This window comes from Panthera pardus, unplaced genomic scaffold, assembly GCF_024362965.1.
Source record: "Panthera pardus isolate Hobbes unplaced genomic scaffold, ASM2436296v1 HiC_scaffold_2, whole genome shotgun sequence".
NCBI lineage: Eukaryota > Metazoa > Chordata > Mammalia > Carnivora > Felidae > Panthera > Panthera pardus.
The window spans coordinates 82383019-82409551 of NW_026526765.1; the positions used below are offsets into that span (position 1 = coordinate 82383019).

Here is a 26533-nt window from a genome sequence, read left to right on the forward strand (position 1 = left end):
TAAGTTGTGAAGGCAGCCAGTCAAGATTTCTAGATGTCTGGCTCAAAACACCTTCAGACTGAACAAGTGCAGGCAGTGGCAATCTGACAGATTTTCCTCGTTTGCAGTGTGAATGTCTCTGGTGAGTTTTCTGAGTGGCCACACAGCATTAGGTATGAAGACCATCCATGCAGGAGCTGCTGTGGTAATTTCTATAAAGTTTCTATCAAGCTATCCAGCTTTTGCTTGCACAGCTTCAGGAAAAGGGATATTTCAGTTCTCAACAATTCCAAGTCAGAAAGGTGGGGAAAAAAAACTTAGAAATGCCAGTTTGGAGATTTATAGCCAAATACTGGAGGGAACTAGAAGAATTCAGCATCTAGTCCAGTTTACAGGTATAAAACAGGACCTCAAAGGCAATTAACAGAAACAGGATCTGATATCCATAAAAGTGTATTATGGAAACAATTTTTCTTTCTACAGTCACCCTCATTTTATCAAATATAACCACAATGAGACAAATTCATTTGCAAATGAAGTCTAGTAAACGTGGCTGATTATTTACCTAAGTGCAGCAAGAATAGATATTGACCATACAGGCTCTTTTAAATCTGCTGGAACTTTTCATAAGGAATCTCAGATTGACCTTTTATTTTTTATGATTTTTAAAAAGTTAATTTTCTTTTCTTTTTTTTAGTCATCTTAACACCCAATATGAGGCTTGAACTCATGACCCCAAGATCAAGAGTTCATGTTCCTTTGACTGAGCCAGCCAGGCATGACTCTGATTGAACTTTCAAAAGACTCTTGAGGCTAGGAAGCCAAGCAAAGTTCCTGCTATAAGACTTTGCCTGCTATACCTATAGACGTGGATAAATTCCTCTTTTCTTGAGGTCTCCAAAATATCCCAAGGTTTCTGAGCCTGCTAGGAAGTGACCTTGTTTACCTGGTAAGGCTGCTGGGAATCCTGAAAGCAAGGTACCAGGCTGTTTTTCCAAAGGGATTTAATGGCTCCATGAAGTCCGCTTTAGTTCCTTAAAGCTGTCTGGTCATAATGCGATTCTATGCACATTCTCAAATATGACATTCCAGCCAAAACTTTGGCAACATAACCAATGTATCCAATTGTGTCTTGTTACAAGGAGAACCGATTCTTACTGAACTTATGCAAATAACTGTACTGCCATGAAAATAAGAATACTAAGAAGTTTCTGAGTTCCAGAGAGATCAGGTAGGGAGAAAAGGTTAAGGTTTTGTCTTTGCTTACAAAGGTATACTTTACCAGTTTGTTATAAAGTTTCCTTAAAAGTGGAAAAACATAACATTAAAAAACAGTAATGTTTCAAACAAAAAGTTATAAAAATTATAGTCATCCTCATTAGTCCATTCAGTCCCATAAAATTAATGCTTATTGATCAGGATCTTATGTTTGCAGTTTTAGGAAATGATATTTCTCCATCAGAGTTCTGCAAATCCTTACCCAATTAAATGGTATGATCTTAAAATTATGAGAAACAATATACTACAGTATTTGTCAGAGTTCTTTCCATGAATCTGAGGATGAAACATATTCACAATGCAACAGAGCAGAACAGTAACTCTTTGTAAATAACAAACTTAAAAATGGCCCTGGTTATTTGGTTATCTCTCTGGCACACATCTTAAGGTAAAGACTAGAATGGGGCACCGGGGTGGCTCAGTCAGTTGGGTGTCTGACTTTGGCTCAGGTCATGATCTCATGGTCATGGGTTCGTGCCCCACATCAAGGCTCTGTGCTGACAGCTCGGAGCCTGAAGCCTGCTTCAGATTTGTGTCTACCTCTCTCTCTCTCTGCCCCTCCCCCGCTCGTGCGCGCGCTCGCTCTCTCAAAAATAAATGAATGTTAAAAAAGTAAAAAAAAAAAAAAAAATGAAGACTAGAATTACAAGTGACAACATTATACCAGCACATATCACATTTCTGGGAATTTTATATTATTTTTGGAACACTTACATACAACTATAGAAAAACAACATAAAGAAGGCTTAAGTATTACTTCTTATTTGACAGTGTTTCCCATGTGACTTATCAAATAAACCTAATTTGTTCAGGAATGCACATGTGACAAGGAGAAAGAACATATCTTTTGCAATACTCCAGGGATCCTTTGCAAAATCGCAAATTTACTTCGAAGTCACAAATGGCTTTAGAATTCGATTTTGAGAAGTTTGTCAGAGTATCAAAAGATTTTAGGGCAGCCTGGGTGACTCCTTTGGTTGGGCATCTGACTTTGGCTTAGGTCACGATCCTGCGGTCTCTGAGTTCAAGCCCTGCATTGGGCCCTGTGCTGACAGCTCAGAGCCTGGAGCCTGCTTCGGATTCTGTGTCTCCCTCTTTCTCTGCTCCTCCCCTGTTTGTGCTCTGTCTCTCTTTGTCTCTCAAAAATAAACATTAAAAAAAAAAAAGATTTTAGAACGCTTGGTCAAACAGTATCATAAGCCACTGTGAGATAACTTAACCAAAGTGACAAAGATTTTGCACTCAAATATAGAAATTCAAGTAGCCAGAAAAAAAACAAAAAAACAAAAACACCTTGGCAATAGAGAACACTCTGTTTTCTTAAGTAATCAAAAACTTGTTAAGACAACAGAGGAAATTATTTTGATAATACACAGAATTGTTGTTTCCTAGGCAGATTATTTAAAAGGTGAATAAAAACCTTTCACATTATTGAAAGAAAATCGGATGGTCCAAGAAAACTCTGTCCTTTTAGCAGATGAAAGAATACTTTCAGTTGTACTTAAATGTAAGTACATTGTTGACCTCAAAGGTTATTTTGTAAAACCCTTATAATAAATTCATTTAACTTTAGCCAACTTGACCTTGAAGGTAAAATTTTCTCTCCTTCCCATTCTGAAACAATTAGGAAAAAATTACTTGTTTCTCTCTTACCAAAAACACATCTCCATACCTCATACCTTCTCTTAGTCAGAAACTCGACTTGTTCCTTGCATGCAGTTATCACCCCTATTATTTCCAGGAGTCTTAATTACATATATTAAATAAAATTCTTAACCCTTAGAAATGTTGATTTCTAGTAAAAACTAAGAAGTAGACAATTGTAACATTACCAAGAAATTTTGAACACATTCAATAATTTCTAGAAATATATTGTTCCTCACAGTAAATCTGCCAAAGTGACAAAAGACAAGTTTACTAACACACCAAATATCTTTAGTTCCTCTGTGAATCCAAAAGGGGATAAAACTTTATACGGTAATTAGTGTTGTAGTATTTTATCTTATTTAGAAATGATCTAGTATTTCCATCTTATTTAGAAATGAATTTCTACTGGGGTGTTGGGGTGGCATTCAACTCTTGATTTCGGCTCAGGTCATGATATCCCAGTTTGTGGGTTCGAGGCCCACATCTTCACTGACACTGCGGAGCCTGCTTGAGATTCTCTCTCCCCACCTCTCTCTTGTCCCTACCCTGCCTGCACGCTCTTTCTCAAAATAAATAGACTTTAAAAAATTTAAAAAAAAAAGGGGGCACCTGGGTGGCTCAGTCCGTTGGGCATCCGACTTCGGCTCAGCTCATGATCTCACGGTTTGTGAGTTTGAGCCCCACATCAGGGGCGGTGAGCTGTCAGCTCTGAGCTGTCCGCACAGAGCCTATAGTCTGCTTCAGATTCTGTGTCTCTGTCTCTGTCTCTGTCTCTGCCTCTCCCCCACTTGTGCTCGGTTTCTCCTTCTCAAAAATAAACATTAAAAAAGACATTTTTTTAAAAGAAATTAATTTTTATAATGTAACTTGACTTTACAAACAAAACTCTAAGGATTTAAGAAGTTACCAAAGAGATTTGGAAAGCTTTTTAAGTACACATACCATAAAACATAATTACTGTGGAAAAAATTCACCTAACAATTCTCATCTCACTTATATCTACCTAAATCACTTGCTCCCAACAATTATGTTCGGATTACCCATGAAAATCTCATGAGATAGACAAAGTCAGCCATCCCAACCTATTTTTCTTGCTGACAAATTTTTTAACAGAGATAACATGAACTTATTTCACTAATAAACTCAGGTACAGTAAGTTGTATGTCTGCATTATATTCAGTGTTGATAATTTTAAAGACATGTCTATTGTAACTAAACCAAACTAGCTTTAATACTAACTGCTTTTCCAAATTATGTGGACCTAAAAGGCATTTGTGTTAGGTCTTACGTATTTCTCAGAATTTTAAGATTACTTAATCCATATAAGCACTTGTTTGTTTTTAAGCCAATTAAGTAGAATTCTTTTAAAAACTGATATTAGCAACACTATCCAGAGGTAGAATAATACATCTACCACACAAAATAAAGTTGTTTAAAAATTTTAGCCATGAGATGGGTATGATAATGCAAACCTTACTGGTTTTTAAAAGAGCAGTTGGATCCAAATTTTGTTTTGACAGTTGAAGTAAGTTAAATCACCTGCTCAGATGGCTAAAGCTTTTCAATATTTATGGAGATAACACTTAAGATTTTTTATTCGCTTTATTTCCACCAAGCTCCTTTTTCCCTCCTTCTTGATAAAAAACTTTTTCCTGAAGTTTGCATTTCAAAGAATGGTTCTTAGGTCTTATAGGATCTGGGGGTAGAAAATTCACATCACAAAAGCACAAAGTATCCATAGTTTTCTCCAAGATTCTGCTTTTGGGATACATTTGCCTATTTTCAGAGATGTGGGGTAATTACTATCTAAATTTTGCCTTCTTTTTAAGTGAGGGACAATTCTATTTTCAATGTCCCAATCTTTTACAGTATCTACACGGATTTATAAGGGAGACTTGAGGGATGGTAATTGTTCCCAGGGCTTCATTTCTGGTTTTGCAAAGATCTGTAAGATAAAGACTTGCATCATGGAAAGGATTTCCGACGAAGATAGAAACCAAAAGATTCCCTTATTTATAACTTCAGGGTTTAGTGCAATATACCTCTGTAAAGTTTCTATTAAGCATTTTAAAACACAAAGGCCTTCTTTCAGACTGTACAATTCAACCTTGGACCAATTCACCTTAGGGGAAAAAGCCTCTACTATTGCTTCTATCAGATCCCAAACACCAGCCTTCAGGCCTTCAGCTGATCATCTGTTGGAGGATCTAAGAGATACTTTGTGGTCACCAGTTTCCTATGGGAGGCAGATTTTTCCTCAGGGAGCCATCTGGCTTGTCAGTTAACTACAGCGACACCATGGGTGGGGAGAACGCTCTTTTGCAGCTAATCAAGGTCTCTGTTAGTAGTGTTGTGAATGGCCATTAATGTTTCTGCTCTCTAAATTTGGTATGTCTTCTGAAAGTGGAGGTAAGAGGGCTTTATAATGTGAAAGATCTGCTCCTGTTCATGGGTCATGAATTCTTTGCAGTGGGGGTTCCAGGATATATCCTCTAGGGACACTGCATAGGAAGGCCCAAAGCTGGCAGGGCCTGATTACAAAGCCCTGGGAAGTAGGAGGAACTGTACGAAATAGTAAAGTGAGGCCTACTGCCTGTCACAGGTGCTTCTGTTTAAATTTACTTCCCAGCCTTCAGCATTTAAACTAGAAACCTATACACTCGTGTCTGAAGTACAAACTGAAAAGCTCCAGGCAAATCTTTTAGAGAAAGTAAAATTTATACAGGCAGCTGGGTGTATACGGAATTTTCTAGGGAAGGCAGGGGAATTCAGGGAGTTAGGGAATTTGCTGAGGAGATGGGACTGGAATTTAAGACAGAGAATTTACACTGGATGTGTACTATAATTTTTGTTCTAATTTCTGTTATTTAATCTTGTAAAGGAGTCCCTAAGGCTACTGATTATATTCCTTTGGGTCCTTTTTTTTTAAACTATTTTTTCAGTTTTATTTTATTTGAGAGAGACAGAGGCAGTGAGAGTGGGGGAGGGAGAGGGGCAGAGAGAGAAAGAGGGAGAGAGAGAATCTGAAGCAGGGTCCGCGCTGTCAGCTCAGAGCCTGATGCAGGGCTCGAACTCACGAAACTGTGAGATCGTGACCTGAGCCAAAACCATGAGTCAGATGCTTAACCTTCTGAGCCACCCAGGTGCCCCCTTTAGGTCCTCTTTTTAAATCTGGTCATTCCAAAGGCACCAACTGTTTAAGATGACATCTCTCTAAAATTTTTCCTTTTAAATATAACCAATTATATATTTTTGTGTTATAAAGTATCTACTGTCTGGCCATTGACAAGAACGATTGTGTATTAATCTTAATAGCAACTCAAACTAATAAGCCTTTTTGTGGAAAAACCCGGAAGCAACTTTCTATGCTCTGAATCAATTTTTACCATGGACACAAGAGACATTCCTCAAGTGGGTACAGAAGAGGCAGCCCCTATGATTCAAGAAGTTCACTCAAAGAGTCTACAAAAGTTGTTACAGTAAAAATGGTATAATGATAACACTGTGTCAGGTTTCCAAGGAGAATGTGAGACATCTCCAGTCACACACATGCTAATCTATGACACCAGGCAGGCGCTACTGGAATGGGACTTTTCTAGCACTGACAAAATGACACAGGCTGAGATGGCTAAAACCCCTTATAGACTGAGTGGGACCTCTCATAACAAACTCCCCTCATAGACTGCACACTCAGAGAAAGAGAGTGCTGCTTATGACTTCATGTCTCGGAACTCCAGTCTATTTGAGTGGCCACCAAGATGCATGCTGGTATGTGCACCTTGCACCTGGCAGAGAGGATAGAAAATATTCTCACTGGTCACAAAGCCAAGTTCTCAAGATACAGAACGAGAGAAAAGTAAAACCTCATCCAGTTTTTCTTATACGTACACTAACTGAACCTCGGGGCTCTCAGAGCCAGCGTAATACTTAATAGGGACATGTTGCTCAGTTGGAAATTTTGAGTTATTTTAAATCAAAGAACCTCACTGCACAGAAATTATCTTGAGGATGATGGGTGACCTAGTGCCAATCTAACCTATTCTAGGACCAACTTATCCTAACATGGGGTAACTGAGTTAGGTAGTGAGCACTCTAATAGCTTTTAAGTGCTTGACCCGTGCCCACCAATCCTGCAGCTTTGGCTTCCAAAAGCCTTCACCTTATGTGCATGTTAATGCACAACAAAGCTTGTCTAAACAAACGCCAATTTGATAAGAGTCAGAGAACCGTGAACTCACTAGTCTGTGAGGTCAGTGGCTCAAATAGCAGGTTTATAGGGATTGTGTTTGTTACACCCTAAAATTTTCCTCCTTATGACAACACAACAGAGAGACAAAGAAAAACAGTGACCATCTTTGAGAGGAAAATGGCCAATAAAAACCAAGAGAACTTGGGGTGCCTGGCTGGTCAACTGGAAGAGCATTCAACTCTTGATCTTGAGATCATGAGTTCAAGACCCATGTTGGATGCAGAGATTACTTAATTAAAAAAAAAATTAAACAAAACCAAGAGTACTAATTACACACCTTTTCCAGAGTCCCTATATGCAAGGAACTAGTTTCACAAATACTTCCTCCTAATCTAAATTTATAAAAGGAAAAAGAGGACTCTCACTATTCTTGCTTCCACTGGACGCTGCAGGCAGAGATCTGGGAAACTGACATGATAAGAATTCTTACCTTCTGTGGCTTTCTGAAAATGGTCCCAGGATCTCTCAGCTGCAGCAGCCACAGAATGTCCACCATCCAGACACTAAAACTACTCTCTCTCTGTGGCCACTTGTAGGGGAGGAAAATTTTTTCCTCCACCCTTCTAGGTTCTTTTGGCTGGTGTCTTAATTAAATTGACATAAGACTAACAGAAGAGAAACAAATTTAATTCCTTTCATGCAGGAGCCACACACAGACAGGAGAGATTCAAAGACACTTGGCAACTGAGGCAATTGGGAAAAGCAAATGTTTGGTAACAAAATGTCTGTCACACTATGCAGAGACAATGGGACACATACAGGAATCAGAACAAACAGACCCTGCCAAGTTAGCCCCAGCTTACCACATCTAGCCCATACTCTTTGTATAGTCTGGAAAAAAAGTTACTTAAATTATTTTAGGCAGTTAAGGGGGAGATAAAACTCTTCCAAAAGTCTGTTGGTCCTCAACTGTCTTTAGCTCAAAATAACCCACATGCCAAGGTGGCACATTTTGGGGTGGCATATTCTGTTCTCCTTTACTACAAACTCTGGAAAAAGTCAATAAAATCAGCAAAATAAACATAACAGGTTAAAATGCATTTTAAAAATTGAACAGAATGACAAACTAAATATCAATATGAAGTATAAAACTTGACCTCTGTACACAGGGGCTGAGTTCCTTTGGGCTGAAAAGACTCCAGACACCCAACAAGAGTCCTATCCTGCTCAAATGCCTTAACAAAAGGCTCAGGGCTGATATTCCTGCAGTTCTTGATTGTCTGAATTTTGACTACAGGAGGGGGCATAGCAGGGTGAAGAGGGAGAAAGAATGAACTAAGTGGGTGGGGAATTTCTCCAGGGAACATTTGGCAATGCTTGGTTGCCATAACTAGTGTGGGAAGTGCTACTGGCATTCAGTGGCCAAAGGACACAGCTACTACTGAAAGCCCTACAATTCACAGTTCATAGGACAGTCTCCAACAACAAAGAATGATCCAGCCCCAAATATAAACAGTGTCCAGGCTAACCTAGAAATTCTGCCTTGCCTAAAGACCTAAACTTGCCTTGAGGCACACACTGCCATATAGGCAAAGGGCTCCAGTCAGATGTTAAGTAGATCCACCTAACCCCACACATACAGGAGACTGCTCAATTCAAATAAACCTTTCCAAAATAGCTTCCACTGAGATACAATTATAAGAACTGGAAATGAGAAAGGAGTTATTTACAACCTTTTGTTACAACTGACTACTTACAACCTACTGCACTGCAAATACTGAAACTGTGCAAGCAGTAAGAATGATCATCAAAAGATTTTAATCAACTTGCCATATGACATTTTATAAATTTAAGGTGTACAGCCTGTCACTTTGAAACTTTTATATACTGTAACGTGATTGCCACTGAGGTAGCATTTATTATATAACATCATTATACTACAATATTATTATCTGTGTTCATCATATTGTATATTAGATAGATTTCTATGGCTTATTTACTACTCGCTTCAAGTTTGGAGCCTTAAACACAATCAACTTTATCCCCTCACTCCCCATCCTATAGTAACCACCACTGTGATATGGAAAACAAAGGCAAAAGAAGCGTAGAAGAAAAAAATATTAAATTTCCTTTGCAGCCCACCGACAAGTACTTAAGACAGGCAGAGGGACCTTCCTACATGAACTCAAATGCCTCAATGTTAGTACTTTGCTAGATGCAAAAGGCAACCTTAGCCTGACATTATGATGTTAGCCCAACCTCCAGGATCCTGTAAGTTTTCTTTAACATATGAAAATCCCTTTGAAAACTTCCTTTATCTCTATTCCCTGCCAACCCCCCTGCCCCCCATCCCAAGATATAGGTTAGCAATTATCCTCCAAACATATGGCCCCCTGATACACATCTGAAGAGTCTCATGACTAAGGTTTTACTAGAGATTAGTAAATGACCTTATTCTTAAACAGCAGCTAGCCCCTCAAGGTCCCAAAAACCTTGCTTCCAAATTCCTTAGAGACTTACACTATCCCTAAGCCCCTCCCAACTTAATAGTGTATCATCAGTCACTCCTCACAATCCCAGTGTAGCTTTTTCTGCCCATGATTCCTGTTGCTGTGCTTTTGCACCAAAGACATCCCAAGAACTCTTTCTTGACCGTTTGATTCCAGAACCCAATGTATGTCACATCAATTTTACTGGGTTTGCTTTTTGTTTTTTGCAGGTTTGACTTTTTAAGATTCCACATGTAAGTGACTTCATACAGTACTTGTCTCTCTCATTTAGTGTAACGTGCTCAAGATCCATCCATGTTGTTGTGAATAGAAGAATATCCTCCCTTCTCATGGCTGAATAAGAGTCCATGGTATATGTATACCACATCTTTTGTATCCATTCATCCAACGATGGGCATTTGGGTTTTTCCATATCTTGGCTATTGTGAATAATGCTGTGACAAACATGGGTGTGCATAAACCTCATCAAAATCCTGTTTTAATTTCCTCTGGGTATGTACCCAGAAGTGGTACTGCTGAATTGCACGGTAGATCAATTTTTAATTTGTTGAGGAACTTCCATGTTATTTTCCATCGTATTCGGACTACTTTACTATCCCATTAATAGTGTATACAGGCTCCCTTTTTAACACATCCATGTGAACCACTGTCTTGTCTTCTTGATGATAGCCATTCCAACTGGTGTGAGGTGGTATCTCACTGTCATTTTGATTTGTACCTCCTTCATGATTAGTGCTACTGAGCATCTTTTCATGTGCCTGTTAGGCATTTTGATTCCTCTTTGGACAAATTTAGTTCTTCTGCCCAATTTTTAACAGACTGTCTGCTCTCAAGTTTTGTTAGCTCTTTATATACTTTGAATATTAACCCCTTATCTGATATATGATTTGCAAAAATTTTCTATTCTGAAAGAATTCTTTTGAATATTAAATCTCTAGTTATACATTTAAAAAAAGCCTATCATCACAGTGTTTATTACAACCAACTGATCTCTTAACATATCACCTCTAAGCAGAGGCAAAAACAAAGTAGAAATAACTTGCACTGTATTGTGCAAAGGAGATGATCCAATTGAAGTTATTCACCCAGAAAGAGCATTTGATAGGCTTTTTAAAAAAGTCATGCCACTCCCTTGTTAAAAAAAACTTTTTTTTTAAACGTTTGTTTATTTTTCAGAGAGAGAGAGACAGAGTGCAAGCAGGGGAGGGGCAGAGAGAGAGAGGCGGACACAGAATCTGAGGTAGGCTCCAGGCTCTGAGCTGTCAGCATAGAGCCCAACTGGGGGCTCCAACCCACAAAACACGAGATCATGACCTGAGCCAAAGTCAGATGCTTAACTGACTGAGCGACTCAGGCACCCCTAAAAGAGCTTCTAACTCATCAACATGGCTTAGGAGTTCCTCTGCAAACTCTCTTACAATTTCTTTGCCTTTATTCTGGCTACTCTTCTTGCATCTTGCCATCAGCTAGCTACCATAAGATTTCAAACAGGCCCTGCTTCTTCCTATCTCAGTTTTGGTAAATGTTGTGTCTTCTAATGGAAACATGTTTCCCTGTCTCTGCCCAACTCCTACTTTTCCTTCAGGTTCTGTTTTACACGATTACCTGATATGAAGTATAAGTTCACCCATCTCAACACCTAGTTTTTCTTGTTTGAAGCACTCAGCATTTTTAAACGATATATTTACATTAATCTAATTATAGTCTGTTTCTCTCACCAAAAACTCCAAAAAATCAAGGGCCACCACGTTTTGTCACCCACCCCTTCACTAGACACAGTATTTATTTCGGTGCTTAGTAGAGTAGCAATAAAAATGTGTTGAATAAATAAAGTGAATAGAAACATTCCGATGAGATAATTAGTAAAATTATGAAAACATATTTATGAAAGAGGTCTGAAAAATGGAGAGGAATTAAAAAATAAAAGAGTTTGGAAACATTATTTATCAGGAAAAAATAATGAAGTAGTCTGCGAAGGGTAAAGGGAGTTTTACTAAATTTCTCTAAAGATGTAAAAAATATTATAGTACATTTTGATGACATGTTTTCTTCCCACTAAAAAGCAGGAGAAAAAATAAGTTTAAGTTAGAAGTTAAGAAACAATATCTTGCTATTTTTATAAATAAAGTTTTATTGAAACATCACCATGTCCATTTATGTTCTGTGTATGGCTGCTCTTCGTACAACTGCAGAGTTGAGGAGCTGGGATAGACTACAAGCCTGTACAGCCAACAATGCTTACTATGTGATATCATACACAAAAAAAGTTTGCCAACCCCTGGTTTAAGCCAATATACTAGAAATTTCAATAAGCATAAAAAAATAATTTCAGATCACCTGATCTTAAAATATAGAAAGGGATATAAGAAAACTCTTTCTGTTCAAAGCGTTTAGAAATAAAAGAGAAGGACATCAATGTGGGTTAACGGACATGAGATCTGAAGGAAAGAAGGATTTTACTTATCTACTGAAATATCTTCTACCTTAATCTTCTACAGAACAAAAATGAACAACGGTTTTACTAAACTGAAATTAATAGATTTGAATCTGAGTAGCATCATAATATGATTTGTATTTGCGCACTAAGAAAAACAAAAATGTACAGATGGCCATGAGAAAGATGGACCATTATCTTCAATTAAATGTTATGTAACAAACTATAACATCGTTACTAGTGACTTAGGAAAAGCAAAAAGCACCTGATGAAAAATGCAAAGAAATTTTAAAAAAGGGAGTATCCAGAGATAAAGAAATCATTCTTCATCAAAATACTGACATACTGACAAAAAGGACATTATTAAAACACCTGGTCCACTTGTAGGGATAAAAGTTATTATGCTATTAAAGTCCATAATAAACACTTTAATTTTGTATACTAACTATAGAAAAGCTACTTACTGTTCTCTTAAACTGTTCACTTGATTTCTGCCTCTTGACAATAGTAAAAAATCAAGTCATACTAACAACAAAAATTTAGGAAGATATTAATTTGAACCATTTTAGAAATGTCTTTTTTAAAACTACCCACCTGTAGCTGAATTAGAAGCCCAAAGGACCAATTATGTGTGTTTTGAGAAGAGTTTAAAAAAAAAAAGGGTTAAGCCTACTTTTCAAACATGGATATAGTTTAAATCTCAACTAGAGTTTTAAATACTAGTGATCAAACATATCGGGGGAAGCAAAGTAATCGCTCAGTGTGTCCAAAAGATCGTAATGGTAACATTAACATCTAGCTTTAGCTTAGGTCAGTCATAGGCTCAAACTTGTTGGGTTTAAACTTGTCATGCGAAAGGAGGAAATAGCAGTGGATAACAATACCTTGCTTTAAAGTACAGTGCAAATCAGCATATGAGTGAAGAAAGCATCGAACCTGACTTAGAACATATAATGAAACCCTATTAGTACAGGCTCATATTTTCTGCATTTGGCTAAACTATGAGACAAATTGTATTACCTTCAAGGTAACCAACACATACTGGAAACAAGACATTTAACTATACTGATGGCCTCTAAAGCCACTGCAAATCCTGTCCTGGGTCCCTCAACTCAAAGAAGTTTCATTATGGAATACAAGCAGGGGAATCCTTTTAGCTAAATGTTCAGTTCTCATGCTAGCAAATAATGACAGAAATTTGCTATTTCTAAAACAACAAGAACATCAACGACAGCAACAAAAGAACTACCCAGTAGGAATGGAGTGAAATAAATAAGAAAGGATTTTAGAGGAATATTGAATTTGAGCTAAGGAATGTTAAAAAGTCAAACAACAAAGGCTAGCTACTCCACAAAAGTAACAGTAATCACCCCTCAGCTCAAAGAAAAAGGAAAAGAAGAAGATAAAATGCTTGAGATAAAAATCTTGTAAGTTCAGTAGTATAAAAAAGAGACCTCCGTTTGTAGAGGGCATCATCGAATAAATCCTGAACTCCAGTTTTAGTCCTGGATTCCTATTCTAGAATCTTTCTTCAAAGTATTAAAGTGATATTAAAGCATATTCAAGAACTTTTTCTTTTACATAAAACCTAGATGTACTGAAACACATGTATAACAAAAAAGAATACTTGGCAGTCTAAAATTTTTGCAGTATATAAAAAATTATCTTTTATATTTGAGGGCCACAAAAACTCACTTGTTTTAAAATACATTCATTTTAGGAAGTTAGGATACAAGTGAGAAAGAAAGAAATGACAAGATTCATAGTTTCCTAACCTGACTTTGAAGTTCAGGAATGGTGCCCTCAGGTCTTTTGGAAGTCTCCCTCACTCTGGAGACCAAGAATTAGGTAGAACCGTTCATAAAGTGGGTATGTGAAAATGAGTTATTTTAGAGGAAAATTTAAAACTAGAATGGATGATTGGGGGAGGAGAAAGAGTGAGAAAATTATACATATGAATTACTTCTTTTTGCTTCATCCGGGCTCATTTGCTACACCACCAGACTCAATTGAAAAGAAATAGTAGCAGCTTTTTATAATAAGAAAAATTATACAGCAACAGGTACATCAGGGCAAAAGTTTTAAACAGTGATAGTAAGTTAATAAGATAAACAAGTTAATGCAAGTGGTTTTATAAAGTAAGTATTCTGAGTCAGTGAATTTCATTTTACTACTGTTAAGTATTTACATAGGAAGAGACCTGGGAACTGTTTATATGGCACATATAAGATGAAGGATAATGCTTTCTACTCAACCTCAATGATTATAAGTATTAAAAGGACTGAAAATTGTTCTTACCATGTAAGATTCTGAAACGCCATACATAAAAAAGTTAATCCGCTTCTTCAATGAAAAGACAATAAACTGATTTAAATTTGTCTAGTTAATAAAAAAATTTTTTGAAATTAAAAAAAATTTGGTCAAATATTTACTTGCATAGGGTAGTTTACTTATAATTTTTAATTATATGATTAAGGAAAATATTAATAATATTGCATATAAATAAATATTTCCAAGTACTATTTTCTATATTACCATCTAATATTCCGTTTTTGTGAAGTCATCAAAATAATATTTTGAAAAATAAATAATGTGGTGGGGGTGAAGGCTCATGTAACATTTAGAGGAAAATAAGAGTATAAAATGATATATATGAGTTCAAGAGTATTAAAAAAATACTTAGATATTACTAGAAAGAAATAGATAAAAAAGTTAAATGTTTACCTGCATGGGAACATTCATGATGAATAATTTTTACCTTCTTTATACTGTTTCTATGTTATGCATGCCTGTGTGTGTGTAACTATTTTAAGAAAGCTTCATATGAGGGGCGCCTGGGTGGCGCAGTCGGTTAAGCGTCCGACTTCAGCCAGGTCACGATCTCGCGGTCCGTGGGTTCGAGCCCCGCATCAGGCTCTGGGCTGATGGCTCGGAGCCTGGAGCCTGTTTCCGATTCTGTGTCTCCCTCTCTCTCTCTGCCCCTCCCCCGTTCATGCTCTGTCTCTCTCTGTCCCAAAAATAAATAAAAAACGTTGAAAAAAAAAAAAAAAATTAAAGAAAGCTTCATATGAATGTATGTTAAAGATTACAGACTGCCTAAAGGAAAATCACATAATAGGTCTAAGAAAAACAACCCAGAACACTCACCATCACATGAAAGGGAAACATAACTTCCTAAGTCATCAGACATGTGTCGCATCACATTTTTACCCCTCTTCAGACCAAGGAAGATCCAATAATCTATTGCTGCTCCAAGAATTCCTGTGAGTAAGTAGGCTAGTTCATGTTTGAAGACCTAACATTAAGATGGGACAAATATTAGTAATGCATATTAAAATAGATGGTTTTTTTTATTAGTGTTTATTTCAAATACTTGTTGAGGCAAACTTAGCTATTTAAAATTAGAGTATGCTAACACTAAAAGGTGTTCCTAGAACCGCAGCAAGCTAATTCCCTCTCTCCATTTTCTGCCTCTCCTTCCTCCCCCTATCCATATCTAAATCTTTATACCCATATGACAAAACCGCTAATAAAACAAAACCTCCAGTACTTATATACAGACAGCTTAGAATAAACTTTTAAAATATCATTATTCAACAGTGTCAGTGCTTTACTATGGCAGTAATTCCATTAAAACATGCAGGAGATATCTGGCTTCTGTGGATTTCTGTTAACAAGAATACAGAGATATTAAAAAAAAAAAAATAGACTTAGCCATCCCTGTTTATATATAAAATTAAACTTTCCATTTCTCCATATGGCATACTCCAGAAAAAGACTTAAAAAACACAATGAATAAGAACTTTAGCAAACAAGATTGTTGTAAAGAAACAGATTGGCTAAAATTCTAATTATTAAATTGTATCAAGTTACATTACCTAATTTAGAGATGTATAGGGATCAATTCTTAAAGATGAATATTGTTCTATATTATCACTTCTAAACATTAAATTCCTATAAAAAATAAAGCAAGCATACCAAATTTAATTACAGTAAGTATGCTTTACCCTAATGTGGAAAATCTCTAATTCAAAAATATGAAGGCAAAGAGGTATAAAAATATTTTTAAACACTTTTGATTTAAAAATTAACACTTTTCCACAATGACATTAAAACTAGTTGAAATTCCTTTACTTTCGGTATTTGTTCTTTAGGTGGGTTGGATGTGTGAAAAAAAATGCCAAATTAACAGCTGGGTACAAAACATGTGAAAAGATTTTAATAAATAAATGTTATAGTATCCAAATAGATGGTAAGTGCTATGTTCCGCAACTATACTAAACCTAATATGGGGTTAAGGGCAGAGAAATCGCAAACCATCAGAGGCTACTGGATTTCTTTCTCCTGCCTTCAGCAGACAAGGTTCCTACAGTATAAAATATTTCATAAGAGTACCATCATTCCTTATTATAAGAAGTTATTATTAACTTCAAAACTAAAGTTCTAGTTCTGGTTTGTTGTGCAAGCAGGACATACACCAGGCCTGCCAAAACAGTGTTTACTGAGGAAAAGCCCAGAGTCAGGGTGCTTAGGTAGGTGTGCAAGTTCCCTGTGGCTCTATCACACTGTATGGCCGTACTGCATTAAGGCAGGGCTGGACATTAGAATGTGAGAGACAGACTATGAAGAATGGGGCCGAGGAGATTTTAAGCTGCATGATTAGGGAAGCACTACCCTTCCTGTAGTATCATCAGGAGCCTCAACACAAAACCTTGACCACAGCTCGATGCTGCCAGGTCAGGATTCATGACTGGGCATCAGCACCACCCTCTCGCCCACCCTGATTAGAGGGCTGTGTTTAAGTCTTGCAGTTGCAGCTGTGTGACCCGGGCAGCTAGCAGTAGGACTGGCTGTATCAGCAGGCGGGAAAGTACCAACTCCTCCCCTAGTACCCTGGTAGGGTCCGAGCCATAAGCTGACCACAACTCACTCCCTTAGGCATTGAGTCTTAGCTAGTCTTCAAAGTAGTTTGCAGGAAGCCAACTCTTGACTTTGTAAAGCCAACATGGAGATAATCACTCTGAGCAAGTTTTATTTCTCAGGGTTCAACTTATCAAGAGAACATAAAACAGGACAGTGAGAATCTACATTTGAACTAAAAGTTGATCATATCAAAATGTTTATCTGAATGTCAGCAATGACACTACTTAGGAAACCATCAAGAGACTGGCAAATTTTGATTTCGCAAAATATTCTCCATCCCAAGAGTAGAATAAATCAGGATCACTTCAGATCCCTAGTCATACGGCTCTGAATAGGGAAAAAGGAGGTTAGCCCACAGAGCTAAGTCTCATGTAAAACCACAATCCAGCACTCCATCAATTAAAAAAAGACCCCACAAAATCAACCAGCTGGGACCTTTCTCTTTCCTTACACAAATGTATGTACACATGTACTTGGTACCACAAATTAATTTTGATAGTGCCTATTATCCAATTTACCTTGATACTACTGTTATTAAATAGAGACAGGTAGTACTTACAAGGAATTACTGCAGCTTCTTTGCCATGGTAAGAAAGATCTTGTTAAAATTATTCTTACCTGTGTGACATTAGCTAAGCATCCATACTACCACATATTCATTATAGTAAATTTTTATACAAAAAGACACTTTCCAATCAGGGTTTTGGACCCTTTCATGTTATATTCTTATCTATGCCACTCACCGTCACCACAGGGCCAAGATATTGCGCTATGGACTGTACTCACTGTGACTTTAACAGTGTATAAATAATGCTACCAATTCTAACAGAGTGAATATATATGATTTAGAAGGAGATTAGTGAGAATATGGCAAATACATCATCAAGGGAGACAAGCTTTCCTGGAATATTGAAATGTTTGCTAAAGCTGAAAGAACAGAAAACCCTGAGAATTAACAAACAAATGAAAGATAGACATGATCTGCACATGACATATATTTATCTTAGAATCCCCTTTCTAATGTGTTAAAGTCTATTATCAGACATTTTGTCAATACAGTTCTCTAGTGTCTCTATTGACTGCCAGTACAAGTAATCTCCATTGAATCAATCAATTTGGTGATCTTCCAAAAACCAACTAGTGTATCATGTAGAACAAACTACAATCTTGGCCTTCCGACTCCCAGGTTAGGGCTTTACATAATATCCCATGGCAATAGAGGACACACAGCTCCTCTAGTACCTCTGTCAGAAAGATGCAAACATAATACACATAATGTGCCTCTTCCTGTTTAAAACACTGGCATCTGAAACAAGAGAAAGTATGTTGCAATGGAGACTTGGCCCCTAGTCAAGACTTTGCCCTAACAAGCTGTGACACCTTGAAGAAGTTCCTTAAACTCTTTAGCCTCAATCTCCCTATCTTTAAATACAAAGTAGCTTCCATTTCTACCTATAATAGTAGGGTTATCATTAAATAGCACTTAAAGACATCACAAAGAAAAGTAGGACTAACCACCAAGCTTAGCAAAATTTATACCTCCCTCCTAACCTTGACACAGCTCACCTCTGCTCTTTGCCAAGGAAAGCCCAAAGCTTTCTCAGATTAATGACAATGAAATTCACTGCCATTGTGTCACTCTGCAACACTTGCTGATTGACATTATGACAAAACAATATTAGCATAAACTGAGGACTTCTGTTTAGCTAATGACTTAAATTGAATGCTTCAACTCAGCAAATCAAGAAACAAATGCTTTATAGTACAGAAAATGATGTCTGTGAACATGCATGGAATTCTTGAAATTGGAAACTGCCAAAAAGATTTAATTAGTTCAAGAATGAATTCTAGCAGATAAGGTAACACATACACACAAAAACCAGTTTATATGAATTTACACAATTCAAATGTTAAATAAAATATTAATCTGTCAAGTTTAAAGTTTAATCTGTCAAGTTCTAATATTATAACCGATGCTACAACTGCAATGCTTCACAAAATGTTTAATTTATTTAAAAATCTGAACAAAAATCTTTAAGTTAAATACGGGTAAATCTGTTATTATTTACATCAGCATTTCCTGAGTAAATTTCTATCTTTGACAGTACTTTTGTAAAACTGAAAATGTCAGTGTTATTATTATTTTCAGTTATAAATGAGTAATTTAATCTATATAATCCAAATGGATAAAAAAGAAATGCTCCATAATAAGAAAATATTTTCTATCCCTAATGATTCTATGATCTAAAAAGTACATAAAAAGACAGACAGTAATTAATAAGAATGTTATCAGTTTTATCTTAGAAGTATTACAGAAGTATTAAACTCAACTGCCGATGAAGTATCATTTTATGTTGACTAACTTATACACATGTATATAACCTTATTTTTTTTTTAACCCTATTTTTTTAAATAAGACTACTCACTTGGTTATTGCCACATAATACAACTCCTTGGCCACAGAGACAAGCAATACTCGGAAATAATTCTCCCTTTTTAATGCCGAATTAAAGAAAGTTTGGGGCCTTTAAAAGAATTTTCTTTTTTTAAAACCTCAGGTACCACCTAAACAGAATTCTGAAAGACCGGTAAGGGCTTCCGTTTCTGATAATAGAGGCCTAAATAATTCAAATATATGCTGTTAAAGAAGAAAGCTAAAAATGTTGAATAAAATAGGTAAAACATCTTCTGGAAACCTATTAAGAAATTGCTAAGCCAAGATCTGGAGAAGGTAAAAAGCCAAATAAGGCACTCAAAGCTAGCTGACTTTACCCTAAGGACACTTGTTGAATCCAGAGAAAGAGTTGATATATAAAACTGTGGTTTTTGGAGCCCAGAGGAAAAGGAGTATAAAAGTCATAGCCCAAGGCCTAATATAAACTGTTTGTATTTGTAGCCCTGTACTTCACTTGGGATTACCCAGGAACCCTCAAACCTGGCAACAGAAATTCTCTCCAGAGGAAGATATTCTGTGTCTTTGTCATGTTATTGTTTTTACAAATAATTTTTCAAATGTGATTTATGGCATATAGTAAATGATAACTAGCTCATAAGAGAACATATACAACACAAGAGAAGTTAACAGGAGAAAACAGGTAGACTTACGAAGACTTCAGATATGCAACAGTCAAAGACTATAAATTTATTACTGCCACGTTGAAAAACGAAAGAAAACCTTGAATATTTTGTAGGCAACCAGAAACCATAAAAACACGTCATAGTAATTAGGAAGTAAAAACGTCTAAAACTGGCAAAAATACAAAACGTAAAAATGCAACAGTCATGTTTAACAACATATTAGACACTACTGAAAAGAGACTAGTGAATTAAAAATTAAATGAAAAGACACTACCCAGAATGCTTCATAATATGAAAGACCTGAAAATCTAGATGACAGGGAAAAAGCACAGAAGATACATGGAGAAAGTATTGGAACTAAAAAAAGTAGAGCAGAAAAAGTCAATCAGAGGAAATATGAGAAGAGAAACTATGTAAGAATTTTCCTGGAGAAAGAATAGACTTATGGCCATTTGACACCAGAATTCTCCACCTAAAACACTATGCATCATCTACACAAACAAATGGTTAACATAAAAAAAAGAAAGAAAAAAGGAACAAATTTACAAAGTAGATTCAGAAGTATTAATTAAGGCAATTATTAAATTTGACTTAAAAGTGACAGAGAGGAATTTAAAACAATGGGGAAAACATACTGTTTACTCTGATCTTACATGGACTCCTAAAGTAAAGTTCAGTTAACTTCACATGCCAGAAATAGAGGGCTCATTTTTTTTAACTATAATTTACATTAGAAATTAACAAAAAAGCACAAACAAACATATCCATTAATCATAACAAAAATACATCCATTGAGAAGTTTTAAAGCATATTAAAATGCTTCTTGAATCAAAGAATTCATAACTGACAATAAAAAACATTGGGGAAAAAAAAACCACTAACAGCACACTGAAGTATTAAAACCTGTGAATAAATCTCAATCTGTAGTCAAAGGCAATTTATTTTGAGTATATTAGAAATAAGGACTAAAAAGAAAATAGATCCAAATATTCAAGATATAAAAGGAAAGAACTAAAAAAATTATGAACAGCTGAGAGACTCTTAATGACAGAGAACAGAGGGAGGTGGTGGGGCATGTGCTAGTTGGGTGATGGGTATTAAGGAGGGCACTTGTGATGAGCACTGGGTGTTATATGTAAGTGATGAATCACTGAATTCTACTGCTGAAACCAATATTGCACTGTATGTTCACTAACTATAATTTAAATAACAGTTTGAAAAAAAATTATAAGCAGAAATCAATGATATTAACACACAAAAAGCAGACAATTAAGTCCCAAAGGCAGATTATTCTCAAGAGAAGAAAGGTGATAAATGGTTATTATGCATCCAAAACATGGCACAGTATGTTGCAATGCAGTGCATTTAATTTTCCCAACTACCCTTCAGATAGGTAATACACTGAAATCACCGTACTTTAAATTTCTAATGACAAGCAAGATCTACTTATGAAGAAATAACGAACAACCACAAAGGTAGTTTTAAAAACAAGTAAAACTTTCTATTTGTACACACAAAAAATTGTATGGACTCAGTTTTTAAAATCATAGGTTCCGTAAGAATTGAAATTGTACAAAAGTAAAAAATCTAGAGTAAGTGAATTCAGATATCTTAGCAGTAATGATCAAAAAACTGTCCCTAGCTACTACACCCAGATGTAAGATGATGAAGAAACCAACTTCTAAGGATCTTTTACAATAAAACCTAAATGAACAGAAAACAATGATACATTTGGAGAGATTTTACTTTTATTCAAACTGTTCAAAGAATAAAGACAAAAGATGTGTAACTCAAAGATGTACTTTTTCATAGGTCATTATTCATTTGTAAATCAATTCTACTTACATCATTAGACTTGCATTTTTCCTTGTGAGAATATATGGTCCACTCCAAAAGCATATTTACTGGTTTGGTCAAAAGCCCAGAGGCCTCATTTCCTGACCAAAAGATTTCAAGAAGAATTGCCTTTCCTGTTATTTTCAGACTCTGAGAATCTGACCAGTCATACAACCTAATGAAAATATGAACCAAAGTATATTTTTATGCCAACTTGATCACTATAGTCATTAGGCATAATATCTTTTGCCATAATACAAAACGATCTAGTGATTTCTAAATATAGAAAGGGTGTAATATATAAAGATTTTAACAAAATTATAATAAAGAGCACAATATAAAAAATGGTCATAATTCAATATAATGACCAAAAAACACAAATAGTAATCGAACTGCATGTCTTAGAACATACACAAAACTTATCGTGGATATTACAGATTCAATGTTAAAAAACCCAGTAGAAATTCCACTTAGGTATTCCATTACTTAAGAATTAAAAAATACATAAACCCTGAAAAATATATGAAATTTTACCTATCCAAATGTCTAAATAAGTGAAAAACAAAAATGTGAACTGAAGCCACATAAAGAACATAAAAAACTTTACTGAAAGACTATGTCTACAACCATGTTTTAAAAACAAATCTACTTTAAACTAGAAAATAAGGTGACTTTTTAGATGTACATAAATTAGAACAATAATACATAAAACAATATAAATATAGAAAAATTTTTCTTTATGATTAAACTTACTTTTGGCTCAGATGTCGCACTTCACTTTCCACTAAATTAAAGAAAAATTTGAGCAGGGTCAGGTGGAGCACCTTACTGCCAATAATATTTTTCGAAATTTGATGACAAAAACTTTCATTGTAAAGACAAGACCTGAAGAACATGAACCCAATAATTTGTAACATACAAGCAATTTAATGAATATTCCGTGGACAAAGTATTTCTTTGAGAGAATTATTAGAAATCTAATGAAATTTGCTTCAACAAACTATAAAACTAATCAACAATATTTCATTAGTATGTTTTCTTCCTTTAAAAATTAAACCATGTCAAATCTCATGACATTTAATTTTTAGTAATACAGATCTCATTTCTGTTTTTAAATGACTGTAATATTTAATAGCCAAATGGTACTCTATTCTTTATTTCATTGATAAAGACCAAAAAATTATGTATTTCATTAAACACTTTCAATTCAGATGATAAGCTATAGTCTCTTAGAATACTTTCTATAGTCTTCTTCTTACTCAAGATTATTTGTTGTTATTATTTAGTAAAATGAAGGTCATTTAAGGCTATTTTTTAAGAGTTTAAAAAATTTAATATTGGGGCACCTGGGTCGTTCTGTCGGCTAAGCATCTGACTCTAGATTTCGGCTCAGGTCATGATTTGGTTTGTGGGATCGAGCCTCCTGCCTCCTGTTGGGCTCTGTGCTGACAGCACAGAGTCTGTTTGTGATTCTTTCTCTCCCTCTCTCTCTGCCCCTCCCCTGTACTTGGGCGTGAGTGTGTTCTCTCTTAAAATAAATAAATATGCATTTTAAAAAATTTAATATTTTCTTTTCATCTACTATAGCAGTACTGTCCAACAGAACTTTCGGTGATGATGGGATATGTCCTGCTGAACACGTGAAATGTGGCTTGTGCAACTGAAGACTTCAATTTTAATCTTAAATTTATTTATTTATTTATTTATTTATTTATTTATTTTAATTTTTTTAACGTTTATTTATTATTGAGAGAGAGAGAGAGAGAGAGAGAGAGAGAGAGAGAGAAAGAGCATGAGCAGGGGAGGGGCAGAGAGAGGGGGAGACACAGAATCCGAAGCAGGCTCCAGGCTCTGAGCTGTCAGCACAGAGCCTGACACGGGGCTCGAACCCACAAACTGCGAGATCATGACCTGAGCCGAAGTCAGTCGTCAGCCAACGGAGCCACCCAGGCGCCCCTAATCTTAAAATTAAATACGGTTACATGTGGCTATTGGCTACTGGGTTGGACAGGAAAGTTGTATAGTTTTTTTTTTAAAGAGGGCATGCAATTACTCAGAAGTCTAGGACTAAGAAATCCTACGTAACAATACTTATAATAATGTTCCAAATTTATTATCAATTATATAAACAATGTACTTGTAATTTTCTACCTCTGTCTCCACCTTTCCCATCTTATTTTTGAATACCACATTGTCAGGTTAGGAGGGTCATGAATGACTGTTAAAGTTTAATTTAACAATACTCAAATCTCTTCTAGAAGATGTTCTATGCCTATATAATTAGTCTATCTGAAAAGTGCCAGAGCTGGACACCATAGTATCTTTCATTTAAAAAAAAAAAAAATAAATAAAAAAAACCCAAAAACATATTTTAGGGAATATTTCAAATATATTTAAAAGTAGACTAATATTATCCAGCTCATCTATATGACTACCACTTCCCTAAACACATTCTTTCTGACTCCCAATGAACCCAATTGTTTGGAAATGAAATCTGGGTATTTGTTTATTAAAAAGTCTACTTGTAATTCCACTTCCTATTGCATCAATTAATTGATCTGAACATTTATTAAGCATTTATTACATTCCAGATATTGTATTAAGAATAAGGATAGAGATGTTTAAAACTGAGCATTTAAGTGAAGAGATGGGAAAACATGCAAATGGAAGCAAAAAGAAAGCTGGGGTAGCAATACTCACACCAGACAAAACAGACTTTAAAACAAAGACTGTAACAAGAGACAAAGGACACTACATAACCAGAAGGGAATAATCCAAGAAGAAGATATAACAATTTTAAGTATTTATGCACCCAACATGGGAGTGTGAAAATAAATAAAGCAACTATTAACAGACATAAAGGAAGAAATCGATAGTAATACAATAGCAGTAGGGGACTTTTAACACCCCACTTACATCACTGGATAGATCAGACAGAAAATCAACCAGGAAACAGTGCCACTGAATGACACATTGGACCAGATGGATCTAACAGATATATGCAGAACATTCCATCCAAAACCTGCAAAATACACCTTATTTTCAAATGCACACAGAACATTCTGCAGAAAAGATCACATGTTAGGCTACAAAAAAATCTCAACAATTTTAAAAAGATTGAAATCATATCCTGCATCTATTCTGACCACAAAGTATGAAACTAGTAATCAACCACAAAAAAAAAAAAAAAAATTGGAACACAAATACACAGATGTTAAATAACATGCTACTCAAAAATGAATGGGTCAACCAAGAAATCAAAGAGGAAATAAAAAAATACATAGAGATGAATGAAAATAAAAATATAATGGTCCAAAATCTTTGAGATACAGCAAAAGCTGTTCTAAGAGGGAAGATTATAGCAATACAGGTCTATCTCAAGAAGAAAGAAACATCTCAAGTAAACAACTTAACCTTAAACCTAAAAAGAACAACCAAGCCTAAAGCCAACAGAAAGAAGGAAATTATAAAGATTAAAGCAGAAATAAATGAAATAGAGACTTAAAAAAAAAATCAATGAAACAAGGAGCTACTTTTTTGAAAAGGTGAACAAAATTGACAAACTAGAAACAGGACTCAAACAAATTCAGAAATGAAGGAGAGGAGAAATAACAATTTAAACCATAGAAATATAAAGGATTATGAGAGTATTATAAAAAATTATATGCCAACAAATTGGACAACATAAAAGAAACATAAATTCCCAGAAACATATAATCTCACAAAATTGAATCAGGAAAAAAAAAGAAAATTTGAACAGACTGATTACTAGCAATGAAAATCAGTAATCAAAAATCTCTCAACAAACAAAAGTCCAGGACCAGATGATTTCGCAGGTGAATACTACCAAACATTTAAAGGCAATTTAAAACTTACTGTTTTCAAGCTATTTCAAAAAATAGAGGAGGAAAAAAAGCTTCCAAATTCATTCTGAGGCCAGCATTACCTTGATACCAAAACTGGATTAAGATCACAGAAAAAAAGCAAACTCTAGGCCAATAACTGATAAAGATGTAAAAATTCTCAACAAAATATTAGCAAACCAAGTTTAACAATACATCTAAAAAACAATTCATCACGATCAAGTGGGACTTATTCAGGGGATGCAAGAGTAGTTCAATATTCACAAATTAATCAATATGATACATCACATCAACAAGAGAAAAGAAACCATAGGATCATTTCAAGAGACGCAGAAAAAGCAGTTGACGAAGTACAAAATCCATTCATGATACAAACCCTCAACAAAGTAGGTATTGAGGGAACATACCTCAACATACTAAAGGTCACTTATGAAAAACCTACAGCTAACATCATCCCTAATAGTGAAAAAGTGAGAGCTTTCCCCCTAAAATCAGGAACAAGACAAGGATGTCCACTCTCACCACTTTTATTCAATATAATACTGGAAGTCCTAGTCACAGCAATCAGACAAGAAAAAGAAATAAAAGGCATCCAAATTGGCAAGGAAGAACTACAACTTTCACTATTTACAGATGATGATGGGATATTATATATAGACAATGTTAGGGGTGCCTGGGTGGCTCAGTCGATTAAACAACCAACTTTGGCTCCCGTCATAATATCACGGTTCTTGAGGTCAAGCCCTGCATCGGGCTCTGTACTGACAGCTCACAGCCTGAAGCCTGCTTTGGATTC

The 26533-nt window shown here is 35.5% G+C and overlaps 1 protein-coding gene across 3 annotated transcripts in view; it reads right to left on the bottom strand.

Annotated features, from left to right (window-relative positions):
* Positions 1–26533, bottom strand: part of SLF1 (SMC5-SMC6 complex localization factor 1) — an 83019-nt gene that overhangs the window by 11928 nt on the left and 44558 nt on the right. For all 3 annotated transcript variants that reach the window (XM_019428783.2, XM_019428784.2, XM_019428782.2), the window contains 3 exons: positions 22628–22759; positions 21884–22049; positions 15185–15332 (listed from right to left, as the gene is read on the bottom strand). In XM_019428783.2, the coding sequence (XP_019284328.1) occupies positions 15185–15332; positions 21884–22049; positions 22628–22759 (446 nt within the window). The remainder of the gene's footprint in view (positions 1–15184; positions 15333–21883; positions 22050–22627; positions 22760–26533) is intronic.